Source organism: Ctenopharyngodon idella, chromosome 19 (assembly GCF_019924925.1).
Source record: "Ctenopharyngodon idella isolate HZGC_01 chromosome 19, HZGC01, whole genome shotgun sequence".
Classification (NCBI taxonomy): domain Eukaryota; kingdom Metazoa; phylum Chordata; class Actinopteri; order Cypriniformes; family Xenocyprididae; genus Ctenopharyngodon; species Ctenopharyngodon idella.
In genome coordinates, this window is record NC_067238.1 from 15,654,504 (window position 1) to 15,676,894 (window position 22,391).

General features: G+C 37.0%; 2 protein-coding genes across 6 annotated transcripts in view; both read right to left on the reverse strand.

Annotated features, from left to right (window-relative positions):
- LOC127500449 (zinc finger protein RFP-like) overlaps window positions 1-22,391 on the reverse strand; it is a 77,537-nt gene that overhangs the window by 4,848 nt on the left and 50,298 nt on the right. The window contains exons 1-8 of one of the 5 annotated variants that reach the window (XM_051871503.1): window positions 8,342-8,574; window positions 5,046-8,226; window positions 4,299-4,413; window positions 4,095-4,179; window positions 1,380-1,951; window positions 1,166-1,261; window positions 446-679; window positions 219-354 (exon numbers count right to left, since the gene is read on the reverse strand). In XM_051871503.1, coding sequence (XP_051727463.1) covers window positions 219-354; window positions 446-679; window positions 1,166-1,261; window positions 1,380-1,951; window positions 4,095-4,167 — 1,111 coding nt within the window. In that variant the 5' untranslated portion in view covers window positions 4,168-4,179; window positions 4,299-4,413; window positions 5,046-8,226; window positions 8,342-8,574. The other 4 variants (XM_051871505.1, XM_051871504.1, XM_051871506.1 and 1 more) reach the window with 4 other exon arrangements.
- The window catches only part of LOC127501325 (E3 ubiquitin-protein ligase TRIM39-like), a 35,449-nt gene continuing 26,434 nt past the window's right edge, over window positions 13,377-22,391 (reverse strand). Inside the window, exons 13-14 of the mRNA XM_051873272.1 lie at window positions 20,106-20,132; window positions 13,377-15,764 (exon numbers count right to left, since the gene is read on the reverse strand). Coding sequence (XP_051729232.1) covers window positions 15,217-15,764; window positions 20,106-20,132 — 575 coding nt within the window. The 3' untranslated portion in view covers window positions 13,377-15,216. The remainder of the gene's footprint in view (window positions 15,765-20,105; window positions 20,133-22,391) is intronic.

Below are 22,391 nucleotides of genomic sequence, written 5' to 3' on the forward strand. Positions count from 1 at the left end.
TCAACATGCCAGTGGCCTACATGAGTGTTAGTAACATCCAAAGTGGTGATTTGGGGCCCCGTAGCATCCTGGGTATATTGGTATATTGTGCATCCCACACAACAGTGCCCTATTCACATACTTCTCTTATTTCAGCTTGAACCAGACTCATTCTTCATTACTGATATTAAAAGATGATAAATATATGTATCTGTACGGTGTATTTGATATTGTCATACCAGTTTGTGTGAGTTTCTCCTGTAGAGTGTCTTGCAGTTGAGTCAGAGCTCTCCTCAGAGTCTCCAGACTCTCAGTCTTCACACTGATCTCAGACCAGTTCCTGGTGTTTCTAGAGCTGCACAGGGATGAGTAAATCTACAGCAGGAGAGAGGAGAAATCCTTCAGCATGGGGAGTGTTATGGTGTCATATACTGCATTATCATTGATCAGAGAGATGTTGACTGACCTGTAGGAGGCGGAGGTGATCTTCAGTGTGTGAGAGCTGCTCCAGCTCAGTGTTTCTCATCTTTAGCTCAGTGATCTCCTGCTCCAGCTCTTCAATGAGCACTTCCTCCTGTTTCTCTGCTGCTTTCTGCTGCTCCTCCATCATCTCCAGCAGTTCAGTCTGACATCTCTCAATGGAGCGGATGAGATCAGTGAAGAGCTCAACACGAGCTGCTTTCTCCTTTTCTGTGTTTATCTGCTCAACCAGGTCAACCAACACAATCAGTGTTATTAGTGGTGTTTGATAAGACAAGAATCAGTGTTACTACTGATCATACTTCAGTGTTTTTATGGGGCTTTCATAATTTTGCACTATTTGGACTGAATGATTCTTCAAATCATGTCTCTTGTTGAGGAGAGATCTGTTATTACTTTACTAAGTGATCAGGTAATCACAGACGTGTCGATATTTAGAGCAACAGCGAGATTGTGAGTGTGATATTGTTTTTATACAGAAAATAATGAAAATACTACAAAGTCACTGACATTTTAGATTAATTTTTGTCAGTTACCTTGTCTGTATTTGCTCCGACCACCAAAATAAGTTTCAAATGACGCAAAAAATACAAACCGTGAAAAGTCCCAGTGCTGTTGGACTGTATATCAGGACTCTTGGAGAACTGGAACTAAATGATGAGTAAAAAACATTTAAATTAATTTAATTGCATTATTTTAAACTCACCTTTCTGACTTCTGCTGAGTGTTTGACGTCTTGAATCTTCTTGATTTTGTCCTGGATCATCTGCTGCACATCTTTCTGTGTCTTCATCAGTTGAGTCTATAGACACAGAACAACACAATATGTTTTCATAATTGATTCATTTTTTCATAAAATCAAAGAATATGACTCCTCTTGATATGAGCCCTTTAAAATCAGTTTTGTCAGTAACTTCTACCTTCTTCTCTTCACTCTCCTCTTCTATAGGTACAGTGTTGTGGTTCTTGTGGTCTGTTAAAGTGCAGATCGGACACACACACGTCTGATCATCTCTACAGAACAGCTCCAGAGGTTTCTCATGTTTCTGACATATATAGTCCTCCAGATTCCTCACAGGATTGATCAGTTTGTGTTTCTTTAAACCTGCCACTCTCAAATGAGTCCCCAGGTGAGTTTCACAGTAAGAGCTCTGACACACCAGACACGACTTCAGGGCTTTCAGCTTTCTTTCCTCACAGACGTCACACAGAACTTCAGGTTTTTTCAGAACTTCAGGTTTTCTTTCAGGACTTTTCTTTTTATAGTGATCTACAACTTCTCGAAGTGTGGTATTAATCTTGAGATCAGGTCTTCGCTTGAATGTTTCTTTACAATATGGACAGTTGCAGGTCTGGCTGTTGTTCCAGCACTTATTCAGACAGGCCTTGCAGAAGTTGTGTCCACATGGAGTGCTGACTGGATCAGTGAACACGTCCAGACATATAGAGCACTGAAGCTCCTCAGTCAGTGGACCGCTGGAGGATGACATTGCTGGAAAGGGATAATGATGAAGATAAATCACCTACGCTACTAGTCTAAAGTTTGGAAACACGTGAATTTTTGATCTAATGGCTTCTGCTTAAAGGACTGAAATAATAATAATAATTACTAGTAGTAGTAGTAGTAGTACAAACCCGATTCCAAAAAAGTTGGGACACTGTACAAATTGTGAATAAAAAAGGAATGCAATAATTTACAAATCTCATAAACTTATATTTTATTCACAATAGAATATAGATAACATATCAAATGTTGAAAGTGAGACATTTTGAAATGTCATGCCAAATACTGGCTCATTTTGGATTTCATGAGAGCAACACATTCCAAAAAAGTTGGGACAGGTAGCAATAAGAGGCCGGAAAAGTTAAATGTACATATAAGGAACAGCTGGAGGATCAATTTGCAACTTATTAGGTCAATTGGTAACATGATTAGGTAAAAAAAGAGCCTCTCAGAGTGGCAGTGTCTCTCAGAAGTCAAGATGGGCAGAGGATCACCAATTCCCCCAATGCTGCAGCGAAAAATAGTGGAGCAATATCAGAAAGGAGTTTCTCAGAGAAAAATTGCAAAGAGTTTGAAGTTATCATCATCTACAGTGCATAATATCATCCAAAGTTTCAGAGAATCTGGAACAATCTCTGTGCGTAAGGGTCAAGGCCGGAAAACCATACTGGATGCCCGTGATCTTCAGGCCCTTAGACGGCACTGCATCACATACAGGAATGCTACTGTAATGGAAATCACAACATGGGCTCAGGAATACTTCCAGAAAACATTGTTGGTGAACACAATCCACCGTGCCATTTGCCGTTGCCGGCTAAAACTCTATAGGTCAAAAAAGAAGCCATATCTAAACATGATCCAGAAGCGCAGGTGTTTTCTCTGGTCCATGGACTGTGGCAAAGTGTAAAACTGTTCTGTGGTCAGACAAATCAAAATTTGAAGTTCTTTTTGGAAAACTGGGACGCCATGTCATCCGGACTAAAGAGGACAAGGACAACCCAAGTTGTTATCAGCACTCAATTCAGAAGCCTGCATCTCTGATGGTATGGGGTTGCATGAGTGCGTGTGGCATGGGCAGCTTACACATCTGGAAAGGCACCATCAATGCTGAAAGGTATATCCAAGTTCTAGAACAACATATGCTCCCATCCAGACGTCATCTCTTTCAGGGAAGACCTTGCATTTTCCAACATGACAATGTCAGACCACATACTGCATCAATTACAACATCATGGCTGCGTAGAAGAAGGTTCCGGGTACTGAAATGGCCAGTCTGCAGTCCAGATCTTTCACCAATAGAAAACATTTGCCGCATCATAAAGAGGAAGATGCGACAAAGAAGACCTAAGACAGTTGAGCAACTAGAAGCCTGTATTAGACAAGAATGGGACAACATTCCTATTCCTAAACTTGAGCAACTTGTCTCCTCAGTCCCCAGACATTTGCAGACTGTTATAAAAAGAAGAGGGGATGCCACACAGTGGTAAACATGGCCTTGTCCCAACTTTTTTGAGATGTGTTGATGCCATGAAATTTAAAATCAACTTATTTTTCCCTTAAAATGATACATTTTCTCAGTTTAAACATTTGATATGTCAACTATGTTGTATTCTGAATAAAATATTGAAATTTAAAACTTCCACATCATTGCATTCCTTTTTTATTCACAATTTGTACAGTGTCCCAACTATTTTGGAATCGGGTTTGTAGTAGTAGTATAATAAATGGATGAGTGGACAGTGAAGGAAAAGGCTCAGCAAGTCTAGCACACATGTGAACTCTTTCAGTACTGTTTATAAAGAATCCCATGATGCACCTCATGAAGCTGGTTGAATGTAAAGAGCGATTTTGAAGAAACTCAAATATGTAAGAGATCATGTACAGTCAGCTGGTCATTACTGCAAAATTAACCCAGACAAGCTGATCAGTACCCTAATGTGAAGCTCATTACACCACCGCTTTCCAAATAAGGAGCCATATTGAATATTTGAAAGATTTATTGTATTATCTGCTACTGTAAATTCCTGAACTTTACATATTAAATATTATACGAGAAGAGTGAAAGACATTCATGCAATAATTCAGTATTCTTCTTCTGTTTCTTTCTTTCTTTCTTTCTTTATTGACTTACATGAACGTTTCTCCTCAATACTTCGTCTCATGTTTTTTCTTGCTTTTGTTGATGTTGGTGAAGATTCTGCCATTGTTCTTCCCCTCTTCATTTTCAAGAAAAGAAATTGTATTATGTGATCAATGGTCTGATAAGAAACATCTTAGCCAATTTGCTCCTATAATGAGTGTGTATTTAGTCACTGAGGTTTAAATGAAATCTTACCTCAAGGGTCAGATTTAGTTTTACTTATTCTTCATAATAATATTTCACATCAGATCATTTCAAAGAGCACACAGTTCATTCACTCTTGTGAACAACTCTTCAATGTTATTAACCTCTGAAATAAAATGACGTTCAAGTTATTTAAATCAATTATTTTTATCAGACTTAAAACAAAATTGGATCATGATCATTTGATCAATATTTTTTTTTAATTGGTTAAATCTCATGTAAGAACTGATAACACAATAATTCATTTGAAACAGTGAAAGACTCATAAACTCACTGAACAATCTGAACTTTGACCTGCTGTTTAGAGTAACGAAAGCACAAATTACATGTGATATATTGTTCAACAAAAATATATATCTCGTTATATAAAAATAGATACATCTCTCCACAAAATATGTTATGTGTGTTTTTTATCTTGTTTAATGTAAATGAGATTTTCAGCTGCAGTTCAGCAGGTTTGTGTTCATTCTGTCTGCAGGTCATTTACTTCCTGTTTCTTTAGTCTTTCTGTCAAGGGACAAAATGACAGAAAAACCAAACTTTGCTTTACAATCAAATTAAACACTTTAATACAATTCTGATATCATTTCAGTGCATTAAACAACTAAAGTAGTTGAGTATTTGACATGCTGAAACCTGTTCTGTTCAACTCATTCCAGTTCAACATAAACCTACTAAACCAGATCACTTCCATCAGAAACCTGTTCAGCTCAATCTCTCTAATATTTCTATCATTACCTGTGAGTATCAGATGTGTCCACAAGGTTCTTTGAACGGCTCAATAAATATTCTGTTGTTTAAAGAAGTTGATCGTCTCAGGTGTCCATATCGTTGTTGATCAAGGTTCAATTTCTCTGAATCTCTCTGAACTACAGTGATGTCAGAGCTCCTCCTGTATTTACACATTTACATTTGTCTCTGTATTCAGTGTGTTGGTTCATGTGTGTCTGTTTGTAAGAAGAAATTGAAATTGTATGTATTTCTAAATGTCTTTTGTGATCCACAGAAGAAAGTCACTTGGGTTCAGAACGACATGATGAGTAAATGATGACAGAATGCTGTTCTTCCTTTAAAACATCTTCAGTCTTTTCAAACATGAGGTAATTGAGGTTGAATCTCTATATTTGTCAGAATGATTCCTCTATTCTTCTGTTGGGAAAAATAATTTGACATTCTTGAACTGTTAGTATGTAGAAGATCAAACTGACACCCCTGTAACGTCATTCTTGATTATGGACACTGTAAAAAAAATAATTTCAAAATTTTAACAAAAACAAAGATTATTGGAGTACAGTTTATAAGAAAATACTATTCCAGCCTTTTTACTTCAAAATGTAATGTTTAATTCAATGTGTTAATTGCCATTTCTTTGTAATTAATTGTGAAATTTAATAGCAATTTCTGAGTAAAAATTGTTTCTACATCAAATGTGTCACATCTGACTCTGGAAAAGACAAGGAGAGGAGGATCTTGCAATAAATACTCTAATTATCAAAGAAAACAAAAATGGTAATTCAACAAAATCAACATAACAGCTTTACATGAAAAGATGTACCAAACACAGAATGAATAACTGAACAAGACACAGGTGTACAACGACAAGTCATTTCACTCGGCGGCCATCTTTGAAACGCCTCTCGGGCATCCTGGGCATCATGCAGCTCCTATCTCTTTGAATGGGGAAACATCAAATTCTCCAAAACTGTTCGCCAACCGTACGATTAAATTTCATATTTGAAATCACCAATGAAATCTAACAACAACCGGCTCATAAATTTAGTTTCTAAACGCTCGAATCATGCCAAAAAAAAAAAAAGCATTTTTCAGGCTGGATCAAGCTAATGCGCATGCGCAGACCTAAATGCGCGTCTCTTGTGCCTCATTTCGGAGGCGCGCGTCTGACTGTTTCTATAGAAACCGGTGCTTCTAACGGCCGCTGCAGTGACGCGATGACTTTACAAGTCGGCGATTGGCTCTTATTTTGAAGGCGGGACTTATTCCGCCATATTGCGCGTTACACTTTCTCCCATTCAAAACAATACGAGTGACATGTCGGTACAACTCAGTTGGTAACCATAGAAACACACTAGTGCATAATGAGTAACCAAGGAAACTAAACAGGGGTGTGTTTCCCGAAAGCATCGTTAGTCAACTATGGTCGTAAGTCCCATTGAACTCTATTGGTAACGACGGAACTTGCGACCATAGTTCGCTTTGGGAAACGCACCCCTGAGCGGAAAAGCAGGAGCTCAAACACAGGAGGACAATGAAAAACAAACTAAAAGTCAGTAAAAACTGAATATAAACCTGACGAAATGTTTTTCAATGTGTAGCTGGCCTTTTTCTTTAATAACCAGATTTCTAATTCAAGTTTCCATTTCTTGAGCTCAAGCTTTTAATTTTCCACTCTTTCTCCATCTCCACTCTCATAATTTCTTTTTCCAGTAACACAGATTTCTTGTCCTTCGAGGAGGTACAGTTGTTGTGTTTTTTTGGAGCTGTCTGCACCACTAAAGACTGGTTCAGATTCTCTGCAAGAGATGCTACTCATTTAAAATAAAATTTGCTTCATAAATTTGTGTAGGTTATTCCATACACTAAGTGTAAACAGGTCCTACTATTTATTAATAACCCACTATTTTAGGAAGCAATGTTACCTTTATAACTGGTGTCTGATAAACTCTGATGAATAAAAACTTGTGTCATCTTCAGCTTCAACTTGTTTTCTTCATTAGCTCTATACAACTGACTCTAGTGTCACAGCCTCTTATACTGAAAGTGTGAATGGCATCTCAATGATCAATGTCTGTGGTAAAATGCAAATCGTCTACGCTGGCCATAACTGCACCTACCCATAGTTTTTTTTAGGTGAAACAAGTGTAAATATTTATGACAAGGCTGGACGTACATCTAAACCTGTGAAAGACCAACTTCTTTACGTCCAGCTGGTGCAGCCGGATCTCAGAGCTTTTGTTTTACAATTCACAAATTTTATAATATTTCACAATTCACACCAACGCTAATAGACTTGTTCATCAGGTTTTGTCAGATCAGTGTGTTTCTCATCCGGTCTGCATCCGTTGTCATTGGTCAGGGCTTGTTTTTGCAGATTTAACCTGCTGAATCTTGTAATGTTTGAGAATTGACATAGGCCTACTGTAATAAGACAGAGGGCATCCCGACGAAACTGTCTCACTTCTGGAGACATACATTAATAAACACATTGTAAATATGCAAATCATTTTGAGTCCACTCCACTCTATAGTTTAGTCTTGCATTACATATACAGATTAGACTTAATTCCCAAAAGTCTCCAGTAGAGGCCGCCATTCTCTCACAATGATTGCTGTTATCAGCTGTTATCAGTGTTATATGTGTCGCGTGTGATGTCATTTATAAGGCAGGAATAAACTGCTGCAGCAGTGAAAGTTTTAGAGGGCAGCTGAAAGAAAATCTGACTATATCAATGAAAGTGAGTTAGCTGGATTTAATAATGTATACAAGGTCTGAAAGAGCTCAAAAGAAAACACATTAGCATTAGCCATTTTAAAAGCTTTATATATTTAAGCTTGTATTTGTCACAGACACGCCAGGCTCTAACATCACCCAATCACAGCGCACTCCCTCACCAGAGTACTGATCACACGCACCTGCACTTCATCAGCACCGCAATCACCACCAGTTCGACAGACAGACAGACACACAGACAGACTCATCGTCCGGTCTTGTTTGTACATAGACTTACCTCTATACTTACCTTAAGGACTCCCGTATACCTACTCACTTGTCTCCAGAAGATTCCAAGTTCTCTCCAGCGTGTTCCCAGTCTCCTTCTGTGTTCCTCTGTCCGTGTGAGTTCCGAAGTGTCTTCTCTGTTCAAACTCCAACGCCACTCTGCTACCATCCACGATCTCCATCTCTGCAACACAAAGGACAGTATTAGCACTCAGATCATCACCATTCACCTGCATAACTGCCATTCAATTACCTGCATTCCTGTTTCCTCTACTGGTTGTTCAGTAAACATCACTTACCTGTTTCCTGTCGTCTCCGACCCTTCTGTACTGTAACAGTATATGTGTCATGCGTTCTCTGCGTTTGTCCCTGGACTTTTGTTTCACTTCCTGTTTTCTGTTTTGTCTGCCATCTTTGAAGTCCTTTTGTAGTTTTTCATGTTGGTTAGTTCCCAATTTGTTTCCAGGTGTGTTTTGTTACTCTTGATAGCCCTTGTGTATAAATAGGCTAGACATTGTTTCATTTGTTCCTGGTCAGTCGATGTTTGTTTGTTGTTTTTTGCTGTGGATGTCTGTTCTCTGTGCTCCCTGTATTCCTGATTAGCCTACTAATGATTTGAATTATGTATAAACCCCTGCACTTAGATCCACATTTTCACCTACATTCCTTGAATATTAAGTACCATTTTATATAGTTTTTATTTTTTTAAACTTGAATCCTGGACATTTAACAAAATTGAATTGTTTTATGGCATAATTTTCTACATATGTATTTTCAAACAGCATATATATATATATATATTTTTTTTTTCTGAATTCTTAGACTGCAAATATTCACTTCTTATAAATATAGCTTCAAGTTTTTAACAAACAAATTCAAAAACACCAGATTCAATGTTCTAAAATTCGAAACACCGCTTCCGGGTTCCACAGGGAAGAGTAGAGGTTTTCGGAAAAGTCATACGTCACATTTTGGCCAATTACAGATCAGCAATAATTCTCAGCATGTGGACATTTATTTCTGGGGGTCTCTGCTGTGCCTATTTGTTTTAGTATAAAGTATATTTAGTATAGAAGTGATTAGTATGCATAAGTCACACATAACTCTTTAATTACTATATTTCTGCTGCATTCTGTTATCAAAGTTGGAAGTTCACCCGCTGGTGTTTTCAGTTCAAGAACGTCACAAATAATCATTCAGATATGTGTAATATAGCAGGTGCAAATACATGATTTATTTCCGCTCAATATCATGCAAACTGTAGGCTTATTAAGGCATTTAAAGGCTAATTTACACTCCAAACTCCAAAAAAATGCCACAAACACAGTTGGATGACTGTCGTGTTCATGCAGACAGTGCCATGCTCCACAAAATAAATAAATGAAAACTTAAAAAGCTGTGAGCCATTGAACCAATGAACCATTTTAAGACTGCACAAGGTAAAATGATTCTGCTTCATCTGTGGAGTTGTCAGATCAGCCAGGCTCTCCTGGTTATCTCTGCTGACTCCAGGCAGCAGCTGGTCGCATTCAGGATAATGTCAGGTTTTTGTGTTGCTTATATACAGGTGCTGGTCATATAATTAGAATATCATCAAAAGTTGATTTATTTCACTAATTCCATTCAAAAAGTGAAACTTGTATATTATATTCATTCATTACACACAGACTGATATTTCAAATGTTTATTTCTTTTAATTTTGATGAATCTAACTGACAACTAAGGAAAATCCCAAATTCAGTATCTCAGAAAATTAGAATATTACGTAAGGCCAATACAAAGAAAGGATTTTTAGAAATCTTGGCCAACTGAAAAGTATGATCATGAAAAGTATGAGCATGTACAGCACTCAATACTTAGTTGGGGCTCCTTTTGCCTGAATTACTGCAGCAATGCGGCGTGGCATAGAGTCGATCAGTCTGTGGCACTGCTCAGGTGTTATAAGTGCCCAGGTTGCTCTCATAGTGGCCTTCAGCTCTTCTGCATTGTTGAGTCTGGCATATCGCATCTTCCTCTTCACAATACCGCATAGATTTTCTATGGGGTTAAGGTCAGGCGAGTTTGCTGGCCAATTAAGAACAGGGATACCATGGTCCTTAAACCAGGTACTGGTAGCTTTGGCACTGTGTGCAGGTGCCAAGTCCTGTTGGAAAATGAAATCTGCATCTCCATAAAGTTGGTCAGCAGCAGGAAGCATGAAGTGCTCTAAAACTTCCTGGTATACGGCTGCGTTGACCTTGGACCTCAGAAAACACAGTGGACCAACACCAGCAGATGACATGGCACCCCAAACCATCACTGACTGTGGAAACTTCACACTGGACCTCAAGCAATGTGGATTGTGTGCCTCTCCTCTCTTCCTCCAGACTCTGGGACCCTGATTTCCAAAGGAAATGCAAAATTTACTTTCATCAGAGAACATAACTTTGGACCACTCAGCAGCAGTCCAGTCCTTTTTGTCTTTAGCCCAGGCGAGACGCTTATGACGCTGTCTGTTGTTCAAGAGTGGCTTGACACAAGGAATGTGACAGCTGAAACCCATGTCTTGCATACGTCTGTGCGTAGTGGTTCTTGAAGCTCTGACTCCAGCTGCAGTCCACTCTTTGTGAATCTCCCCCACGTTTTTGAATGGGTTTTGTTTCACAATCCTCTCCAGGGTGCGGTTATCCCTATTGCTTGTACACTTTTTTCTACCACATCTTTTCCTTCCCTTCGCCTCTCTATTAATGTGCTTGGACACAGAGCTCTGTGAACAGCCAGCCTCTTTTGCAATGACATTTTGTGTCTTGCCCTCCTCGTGCAAGGTGTCAATGGTCGTCTTTTGGACAACTGTCAAGTCAGCAGTCTTCCCCATGATTGTGTAGCCTACAGAACTAGACTGAGAGACCATTTAAAGGCCTTTGCAGGTGTTTTGAGTTAATTAGCTGATTAGAGTGTGGCACCAGGTGTCTTCAATATTGAACCTTTTCACAATATTCTAATTTTCTGAGATTCTGAATTTGGGATTTTCCTTAGTTGTCAGTCATAATCATCAAAATTAAAAGAAATAAACATTTGAAATATATCAGTCTGTGTGTAATTAATGAATATAATATACAAGTTTCACTTTTTGAATGGAATTAGTTAAATAAATCAACTTTTTGATGATATTCTAATTATATGACCAGCACCTGTATGTATGTATGTATGTATGTATGTGTGTATATATATATATATATATATAATAATTTTTTTTTTTTTTTTTTTTTTTTTTTTTTAAACATCATTTGTATTGTGGGATGACTACAGGCCCAGACTGGCCATCGGAAATTCCGGGAGAAATCCTGCTGGTCTGGTGACTAATTTGGTCCGCTGCATCGCTCACTTTCATTTATTTAGCCTATTTAGGATATTTATTATTAATTTTATTATTACTACTCTTATTACCTTTTTTTTGAATTTGGCATTCAATTTACGCTATCATCTCTGGTGAATGACTTCTGCACACAAAAGGAAAACTGTACATGAAGACGCAGTGGAATGGGTGGCGAAAATTAAGTTAAATTATATTACAATGTATAAATTAAATTAAAGCCCAGCGCTGTTATAAGCCATTTGAGCTAAAAGCCAAACATTTCACACACATCCCTCTTCCCATGAAGAATACATTCTCCTCTTAAACACATGATGCCTATCAATTTGATTTAGCATTTATGATTACAAATAACTTACATATGTTCTGAGCAGATGTTTAACAATGTAATTTATTACACATAATCATTTTGTAATTAGATTATGTTATCATAGACCACAATGCAAGTTTCAATAGTCAGTTGATTCCCTTGAATAGGGCAGAAGAACATACCGGTTTGTGTGAGTTTCTCCTGTACAGTGTCCTGCAGTTGAGTCAGAGCTCTCCTCAGAGTCTCCAGACTCTCATCAGTCTTCATACTGATCTCAGACCAGTTCCTGGTGTTTCTAGAGCTGCACAGGGATGAGTACAAACAAGTACAAACTGGGATGTTTTTGAACACCAGGACCTGGAGGAGTCCACTGCAGCTGTCATGGGCTACATTAAGTATTGCACGGATATTGTCACCATGGACAGGTGCATTAGGATCTATCCCAACCAGAAGCTATGGATGACAAGAGAAGTCCAGTGCCTGCTTAAGGAGAAGGGCACTGCTTTCAGGTCTGGTGAGAGGGCACAATACAGCGCTGCCAGAGCCAACTTGAAAAGAGGCATCAGAGAGGCCAAGGCTGCTTACAGGAGGAAAATCGACAACCACTTTCACAGTAATGACACGAGGCAGGTGTGGGAGGGGGTTCAGCACATGACCAATCACAGATCTAGCAACCTCTCAGTTGCTGATATTGATGCATCAATGGCAGAGGAGTTAAACCATTTCTTTGCTCCTGAGGCAGCCACATTCCATCCAAAAGCTCACTGTTGCCACATCTTCATAGTGGAGGAGCAAGAGGTGAGGCGCACACTGAGGGCAGTGAATCCGAGGAAGGCTGCAGGACCCGATGGCATCACTGGACGGGTCTTTACTAAGATCTTCAAACAGTCTCTATCCCAGTCCACCATTCCACCATGTCTGAAGTCCTCACTTATAGTCCCACTACAAAAAAAAGCCAATCATTGGCAGCTTTAATGATTACCGCCCAGTGGCATTGACACCCATTATAATGAAGTGTTTCGAGAAACTGGTCCGGAGTCATATCATTACCTGCCTTCCACCCATATTCAACACACACCAATTTACATACAGACCAAATCGATCTACAGAGGATACCATAGCCACAGCTCTTCACACTGCTCTAATCCATCTGTTTTGTGTGCTTTGTGGTGTTTTCAGGTTTGTGCTCTTGAAGTTATCTTAGAAGTTATCTATCTTATTTTCAGTATCAGAGTATCATTCTAACCTAGTTTGGGTTCTCTTTTGTTTTAGAATTTTAATATTTTGTTATTTTTCGCTACAGGACAGTAAAATCATGAACAAACAGACTCTAAAATAGTTTTTATCCTAGATTCATAGCTACATTAAATGCTGCTATGTTTTGAATTTAAATATGTGCAATATCCATTATGTGCAATATGACAAAATAAGTAGTACGTTTGTTCTGACTGTGTTGTGAGAGTGGATTGTGTTTTATTTCTCTTATCTATTTCTGAATCTTTATTTGTTTTATTTACTATTTATTAAGATGGAAATGTTTCTTTATTGGTGTTTCTGTTTTATTATATCCACTGTTGTGTTTGAGTGAAATGCACCAGTAATGAATTGTAGCATTATTAATTTCATTGTATACAAGTATACGGGGACAATAAAGGTATTCATTTCAAATCAATTCAGTTCAATTGTCTGGTTTATTTTGACGTAAAAAAAATTACAGGCCATTTCACTTTTTCAGGTGGCGATAGGAGGAAAAAAAACAGCATAATTATGAAAAGTTGAAAAACAATTATTTGTTACAGTTTTTTATTTTTTTTATTTTTACAATTGCTAACAAGCGTTTACCAATACATAAAGTACTTTTTCTAAACTCTTAACACAGCAGCACACCAACATCACACAATTAGCCAAATAGTAAATTTTCTGCCCAAGACCATATTTTGTTAAATAAATACAAACTCTACAAAATACTAAAAACCTTTTTCTACATATACTAACTCTATCAAAACACAGCAAACTTGATTCAAAATTGAGTTCTTCTGTCAAAACTCTAGCACTAGTTTTCTATCCAACATGAACATATAATCAATCAAAGCGCAATGACTGTCAAAATACTAACAGTTGATGGCATTACGAAAACTGCATTACTTGTTATCTTTCAGTTCTACCTGCCAAAAAATATGAAATCCATTGTTTTTATAATTCAGTTTCCTTTTACTGCAGTAAAGTAGAACGCTTACATTTTTGGTTGAGTGTTGAATGTGTGCATTCTTGGCAACAGACTATCTAAAAGTGACTGAGTCATTACTTTATAGAATGTACAGTAGAAAAAGAGAAGAAGAAAGTAACAGAATTGCTCAAAGCAGCCACTGGTCAAATGAGTCCCCTATGCTGAACTTCAGTTGCCCCCTTTGTTGAAATCTTTTTCTGGGGGTGGGGTGGGGTGTTGATGGCGCCCCCACAGAGGGTGGGATGGTGTCCCCTTGGTAGTTAGTGCCCTACGCAGACCAGATATTCTGCATATATGGAACAGTGGAATCATTGTAGTAAAAGCTTTACAGCTTTACAACAACAAATCCAACATACATGGCCTTTGGTACTGTTGAAGCTTTTTTTTTTTTTGAAGCAGAATAAAAAAGTATAAAAGGTAATTGTGACTTTTTATCTCAGAATTCTAATTTTTTTCTTGCAATTGTGAGTTTACACCTCACAATTCTGACTTTTTTCTCAGAATTGTGAGATATAAACTAAGAATTGAGAGAAAAAAGTCACAATTACTTTTTTTATTTTTTATGCATGGCAGAATTAAGCTTTCATAGGTTCCACATGTGTACGGGGAAAAAACATAGAGAAGCACAATCTAGCACACATTCTTCCTCCTCTCCTCTCCACCTCTTCTTCTCCCTTGTCCTGATCCAACTACTCCTCTCCTCCTTCATCTATTCCTCACCCAGACATTTTTTTTCTCTCTCTCTCTGCTTCCCTGAGTTGTTCTACATCTACACTGAACAAAACCAATTCAAAGAGTCCTATTTTACTGTATGTCCATGTAATGAAAAGAACTTCAACACCTGACTATACTATACTTTTTTACTATATTTAAAGATTGGAACATTAGGTCTTCATTTCTGACTTGCTGTGTTTAAGCATTTGCAAATAAGATGAGAAAGATCCATGATTTTGGTATGGGGTAAGCTTTATGAAAAGAAAATTTAAACCTTTTAGAAACGTGTTAATTGACTGCGTTTTATGTGAAAACGACATAAATTGTGTTAATGGTATGGCCACAACAGACGGATGTCCTGCTAAATGTGTTTAAAGTTTTGAAAATGTGAGTAAAGATTGGACAAAAGTATGTTAGCAATTGAAAAAAAATTTAAACAATCATATTTTTAAATTAAAATTTGCAATTATAGCTAGAAATGATAGACTTTAACAATGAAAAAGAAATTATGAGAAAAAAAAATAGCAAAACATGTTTTTAGATTTTAATTGTTTAAATCATTATTTCATATTCATTTATTGTATTTGACAGGTGTGATGATCAGTGGAGTTGAGTTTTTACCTTTATTATTTAGAAATGGTGTAAAAAATGGATAGAGTTTGTCAGTGAAAGACTGACCAGTGAAAGAGTAGATATGAGAGCTGGACTCCACATCATAAAAGGAGACCAGACCCTCCTCATAATCCACAAACACACCGACCCGCTGCGGCTTCACTCTCAGAGACAGAGAGACAGGAGAATCACCAAAGGCTTTATATTCATTCTCATTCATCAGAACCACAATCCAGAATCCATCTCTGGGACTTGCTGTGATCTTTCCCTTCCTGTTACTGGATTCTCTGGCCACTCCTAAACCCCAGTCAGTCTTTCCTTTCACCTGCACCTCAAAATAAAATCTCCCTGAGGAGAATCCCTCCTTTCCCAGGACACATACACTGTTATTAAATCTCTCTGGTTTGTCTGGGAGTTTCTGTCTAATGTCTCCACAGCTCACTTGTTTTCCATCATCAGACAGGATGAGATTAGGATGAGCTGTATCAGGATCCAGAGTCACATCCACTGTGAAAACAGAGAATATGAATCACAAATTCACAAAACAGACATTTTGTTTTTAATATTTAATTCATCCCTGGTGAAAAAAAGTATGCTAATTATACTTGCAGCCAAGTGTGTTAATGATTAGTTAACTTGAAGTGTGCTATTTTGAAACAACTAATTTTGTACTAAGTATATTTTAGTTGTAATTAAGTTGTATTAAAGCATAACTAAGTATATTTGGTTACACTTTATTTTAAGGTGTCAGTATTACAGTGTAATTATACATTTAAGTACTGAGTATTAATAATTAACTGCATGTACTTACAATAGGTTTAGGGTAAGGATGAGGGTTTGGTTTAGGGTTAATTGCATGTAATTATGCATAATTTCTATTTATTACTACAGTAATTACATGTAACATGCGTAACAATGACACTAAAATAAAGTGTTACCGTATATATAGTGTACTTTTATGTGCTAAATTGGAACAACTTCAAGTATACTTAGTACACTTTAAGTACATGCATAGGGACTAATTACATGCTTGATTAGTGATATTAAAGTGTACTTTATTTGTGTTATAAGTATATTTTATTTGTGTTATAAATATACTTTGTGTTATAAGTATACTTTGTGATTTAAGTACATTACAAATTAATTACGAGTGTCTTCCTAACACACAAGCAATATACAATGAATATATTAATTTACAGGTAATATTATATACTGTATGCTCAGTACCTTTGGCTTATTTCAAATACTTCGTAGTCAATAACAATATACTTTATTACTTAGCTATACTTTGTACAATATATAGTCAACATTTGAAGTGGATCAAAACCTTTCATCAAAGTTGTCCTAAAACCTTCTTCTTATGAACTTGTTGACTACTGTACTTTGAATTACATAATCTCACTCAATACCATTTAATGAATTACTTAGGAGACATTTTCACAATGTTGAATGCATTTGTTTTCAAGGCCATTAAAATAAATAAAATGTATCAACATAATGAAGAGACATATTTCATTAACAAGTCCAATGGTTTTTATTTATACTTCACATGGTTTCAGCAAAACTTACCGTGTTTTTCATTAAAGAACACCGATTGAAAAAAATATATATTGTTGGATCAATGGCCATACTGACCCTCTACACATAAATACAAATTACACATTATATTCCATTTTCTGATGAGCTGCTCATTATTACACTTGTGTCTGATGGCCGCTTACACAGAGGCAGTTGACTGCAGAAACTCGTGAAGAACAGCATCTGTTAACAGAATATACAATAGATATAAGGTCAGACAGCATGTTCAACTTTTTATTCATGTTTACAATAGTCTGTCTAAATCCTACATTGAACCAATACTATTTTTGAACAGTAAATGAGGATTAGCAGTAGGGAACTGTATCAGTACTATGTTGATATTGTTTCCAGTACATAGTCAAGCTTATACAGTATACGACTCTTTATGAATTAATATTGTACAGAATACGGGGCAATTTGACCAATCATATGAATGGGGCGTTTTGGTGCTGCATACATGTGCCATAAACCACCACGCACAGATTAAAAAAAGGAGATATCAAGACGAAACCTTGTTCTCCGTTTGTTAAAGCAAAACTAAGCATCAACATTTTTTCATTTGTGAGATTTCGTTTAGTGATCAGAAATAACTGGTAGAGTAACACTTACCTCGAAATAGCAGGACTTTTTCTTTGGTTCTTTCCGGGATCGCTTAGGCTATTTTATTCCAAGCCGGTTGTCATCGCCATCAAGGTCAGACTGCGAATTCACTTGATTGAACTGGTCCAGATTCCCAAGATTGAGCGATGTATTGCGCTTTCAATGTTTTATTAAATAAATAATGCATTGCGACATACTTCACCTGCAAGCCTCCTGTGAATGAGCGAGGGGGATTCAGACGAGTACCGTGATGTCAGCAGCTCTAATTGGCTGATGGCAGTGAGCAACAAAATCTGATTGGTCACAGACCAAGTTGAAGAGACATTTGAATTCCGATAAGACTCAACCACTCAACTAGTGTTGCCAAATCGGGCCACTTGTACACTGTTGCTGTGGGTTGTTTTTCCATGTCCATGGGTTCAAGTGACCCCAAATAACATGATATTTAGCTCCTGGAATGCGAATTTTACCAGGGGAACCTCACCAAAAAAACAGATTTTACCCCCCGGAACGTGATTTTTACCGTAATACCCCACCTCCCCCCTGAAACACAATTGGGCTAGTTTTGAGTAGCAATTGGATGGGTTTTGTTGTGAAAACCTGGCAACCCAGCACTCAACTTGTAATTTCTTGCAGGTACTTGCTGCTGGTATGTTGTTTAAAGGATTAGTTCACTTTCAAATGAAAATTAGCCCAAGCTTTACTCACCCTCAGGCCATCCTAGGTGTATATGCATCGCGTCAGTTACACTTTTCTGTAAGTTAAATAGGAATGGCGTAGGACGCAGCGTAAGCTTTTTGAACTTCAAGAGTTTTATACTTTCTTCTTATGTTGAATACAGAAGACGGTCTGGCTGAAGCTGGATATTTTACTTCATAACTTGTTAAATATGGATTTTTTTTACACAAATACATCGTTTCGCTTCAGAAGGCCTTTATTAACCCCCCAGAACCGTGTGGAGTACCCGTTTATGATGGATGGATGTAGATGGAAGCATTTCCTTCAGCTCATACTAGTGACCCCCATTCACTGCCATTATAAAGCTTGGATGCATCAGGATATTTATTAATATTTCTCTGTTTTCATCAGAAAGAAGAGAGTCATATACACCTAGGATGGCTTGAGGGTGAGCTTGGGCTAATTTTCATTTGAAAGTGAACTAATCCTTTAATATAGATTTGTGTGTACAATTGTAACATGATTCTTTTCTGCCAGTGTAAACTTATTAAACATATTTACACATATTTGCAAATTGAAAGCTACACTGCATATATTAAAAAAGAGGGCTTCTAATGCATTAGTCATACATTTTAACACTTTCTGAAAAAAATAAGCACAAGTAATGAAATGAATTCCAAGCATGAATAAGTAAACTTAAAAATTATGCTCAAATTTAACTTTAAATACACTACAACTTCAGGATATTAAATAATGTATTTTTTAAATATACTTTCAGTGCATTGTTACAATGACTATTTTGAGCATACAGTTTAAAATATAGCTAAAATATATTTTAAAGTAATGTTCAAATAAGTACACTTTAAAAAAAAATTACACAATGTTCATTTTAAATATATTTTTAGAAAATATATTTTTAGAAAATATACTGGATTACAATTATTTTAAAGTGTTAAAAGTTGTATTGTGAAAATAGGTAAAAGCATGATGCGAATATACTTTTTAAATATTTAAAGATAGTACAGTTTTTGATAGTATATTTGCAATGTACTATTGAAAAGAGAATATATTTGAAATACAGTAAAGTATACTTTTTTTTTTTCACCAGGGCAGTTTTTAATCATCCTGTAGGTCAGTAATGAAGCTGTATACACTGTAAAACTCAATAAGTTCAGAATACTCAAAACATTTGAGGAAACTTATTACCTCAAAACATTTAAGTTAACTAACATATTTTTTTAAGTTGGTAGAACTTAATTTTTTTGTGACAAGTGGGGCGGGGCCGAGAGCCGTGGAGGTGGAGCAAGGCCAGTGTGGTGCACAAGTGTCTCTCATTAACAATCACATCACTGGCATTCCTTCGCTCCCACGGTTCTCAGCCTCGCCCCACTCAAGTACATATAGTTAATTTACATAAACATCACATTCAGATCTTGGTTAAATGTTAGTTAGCAAAAAACACATGCTATTATAACTATCAAAGAGACTGTCAATATATACTTGCATGTATGTAATCAAACAACATACAGTGTATGTGGTCTTAAAAGTTTTGCAGCCCATCCTCAACCTAACCACACGGTCTACTCTTCACCAGAACCCTACAAAACTAACATAACCCCCTGTCAATCCCAACATAACACAACATTAAACACTAACTTATGTCTCCCTATGTTAATCTTATGCAAAAACACACAAAATAACACTTAATTTCAACATTTATACAGTCTGATGCAAAGCATGCTGGGAATTAGAAATCTGCTGCAACTCAACTCAATCATATTAAGTTAGTGCCATAGTGCCATGGGCAAAGCATGGGCAAAACAATTTAGTTTACTTGAAATATGTCAGTGCTGTGAACTCAAAAGTAAAAGAAAGTTTTAAATACTCATAACAGTTAATTTAACTGAATTAATTTGTTTAATTTAAGTTTGTCCTACTCAAACGAATTAAGTATTTTGAGCGTTAGGGTTTGTTCAGACCCACACACTGTACCTGCATAATGCTGCATCCTCTTCGGCTCTGTAGAGACACATGACAATAACACATCATTAGATCTTTGTTTGTGTGGAATTATAGACAAGCTTTAAGGTTATATTGAAGAATTGTGTACAACACCATGTTTTATCTGATCAATGTGCAGTGCATGTCCTAGACCTCTGGGGCCCTAAGCAAAACTTTGCGTTCATAAAAACACCTAAATGACCCCCAACCCCTTAAACTATTCTTTCAGAGCAGTTTCATTGTCAACAAACAACTGAGTTGAAACGTTAGGTAATACAATTTAAACAAACAAACAAACAAAACAGTAGGACAAATACAACAGAAAAATAGATATGAATGTAATGAACAGTTTAGCATACTACTAATAATAGCATACTATTCAGAAAATTGAATAAAGTAGTCAAATGTAAAAAAAAAAACAAAAAAAAAAAAAACATTGCATAGTCTTCACTGTATGAATTAAATATAGGCCTACATTGATTCTTATTAAACTTATAAATGTTATTCAGTGAAGTACAGAGAATGATTCTCTCATTTTCTTTTGTTGTTTGATTAACATTTAATGACAGAGACAGCAGTGGGTTTATTAGGCTGCTGTCACTTTAAGACCAAATGCACAGATCTGCTACCACCTTCACATGCTATTTTTCCTACTTCCCACTTCTGAAGTTGTGATTACGAGCTCATCGTGTTTAAATTTTGACTTGAGGGCATTCATGTCCAAGTTTTTAATATAGGAATCTAGTATTTACGATAATTCTGACGGCACGTGAAGGCAGCGTAATACACTGAGAAGCATTTAATTACTTTCCCAGCTGATTATGTTCACTGAAGACATAACTGAATGCGTTTAACCAGATCAACTCTGCCTCAAACACCATATCAGCTTTATTTAGGTTGTTTTCTTCAAAATGAGACTATTTTCACTTGTTTGTGAGCATGCATGGCCAAACGACACAGTAATATGTCTCAGATGTGCAGATCAAAACATGTGATGCAGCCAAAAGCTTTTGTTACCCTTAGTTTCAATGATCTTTGTTAGCCACAATTGTTGATGACATCACGCTGTTATGAAACAGAAGGATGCAACACAGGTAAAGTATAAACAACTGGTTTATTTGCAGAAGTATGGCAACAGTGATGAGAGCAGGTGAGTGACTGAAGTTTAGAGAGTTCATGGATGGATAACCAGATGAATAATAGTCTTATCTGCTGCAGGTTTGAAACTGGAGATCGATGCAGAGGATTGTAGACAGAAGATGGATGCAGAGGACTGAAGACTGATGAATGAAGAAGACTGATGAATGAAGAAGGCTGAAGGATCGTTCCGGTAGGTATCGTACAGGTAAGGAGTCAGGTAAGTGTTCTTGAAGGAACGACGAGACCAGACAATGGTGAACTGAAGAGAGAGGAGTTCTATAGTGCTGGGTGATGATTGGTGGTGATTGGTGACAGATGATGGTGATTAGTACTGGTGACTGGGAACAAGTGGGTGGAGTGTAGAGGTCTGGTGCTGTTGATGTTGTTGACTCTGTGACACACGCGTTGCGTCTTAAGGCGGGCATACGCTGTGCGATTTTCGTCCGATTTTGAGCCGAATTCTGACTCGTGCAACTCTTTTTTGAGTCGGGACGATTTTCATCTTTGTTGCGCGTCGTTTGTCGTGCAGTGTTCGTGCAGTGTACATGGGGAAACGAGAGACGATAAACCTTTCCCGACCTGCAATCGGATGGTCGGATGAATTTCTGGCATGTCAGAAATTTTGGTCGGCCCTCGTGTGGATATCGCACAGTTGAAGCAGAGCTACGAACCGATTGCCCTAAACTCTGTGTTTTTTTTCCCCCCTCACTGTGCCTGCTCAAAATCAGAAATTAAACCATTTAATCTTCAATGCAGCAAGAAAGAAAACGAAAAGAAGGAGATCTTTAAGTTATGTAGCTATCAAACTAGCTGCAATTTAGCAAACTGCTTACTTGAGTTCGTGTTGCATAATGGATAAACCATAGGCTATTATCGTCTTCCATTCAAGCCATCTGTATGTAGGCTACATATACGCCTACACCAGTGCCTCTTGTATTAATTTACTTAATCATTAATTTACTTGTTTCACTTTTCATTTTCTATTTACTCATGTAGGCTATTCAATATTTACTTAATTTTATTATCATTGTAAATGCGGAAATGTGAACCGTTGTCCATCATTTGGCAATTGGTGATAGCCTAAAGAAAAATGTCACGTCGCAATATTGGAATTTATTTTATTTATTTATTTATTTA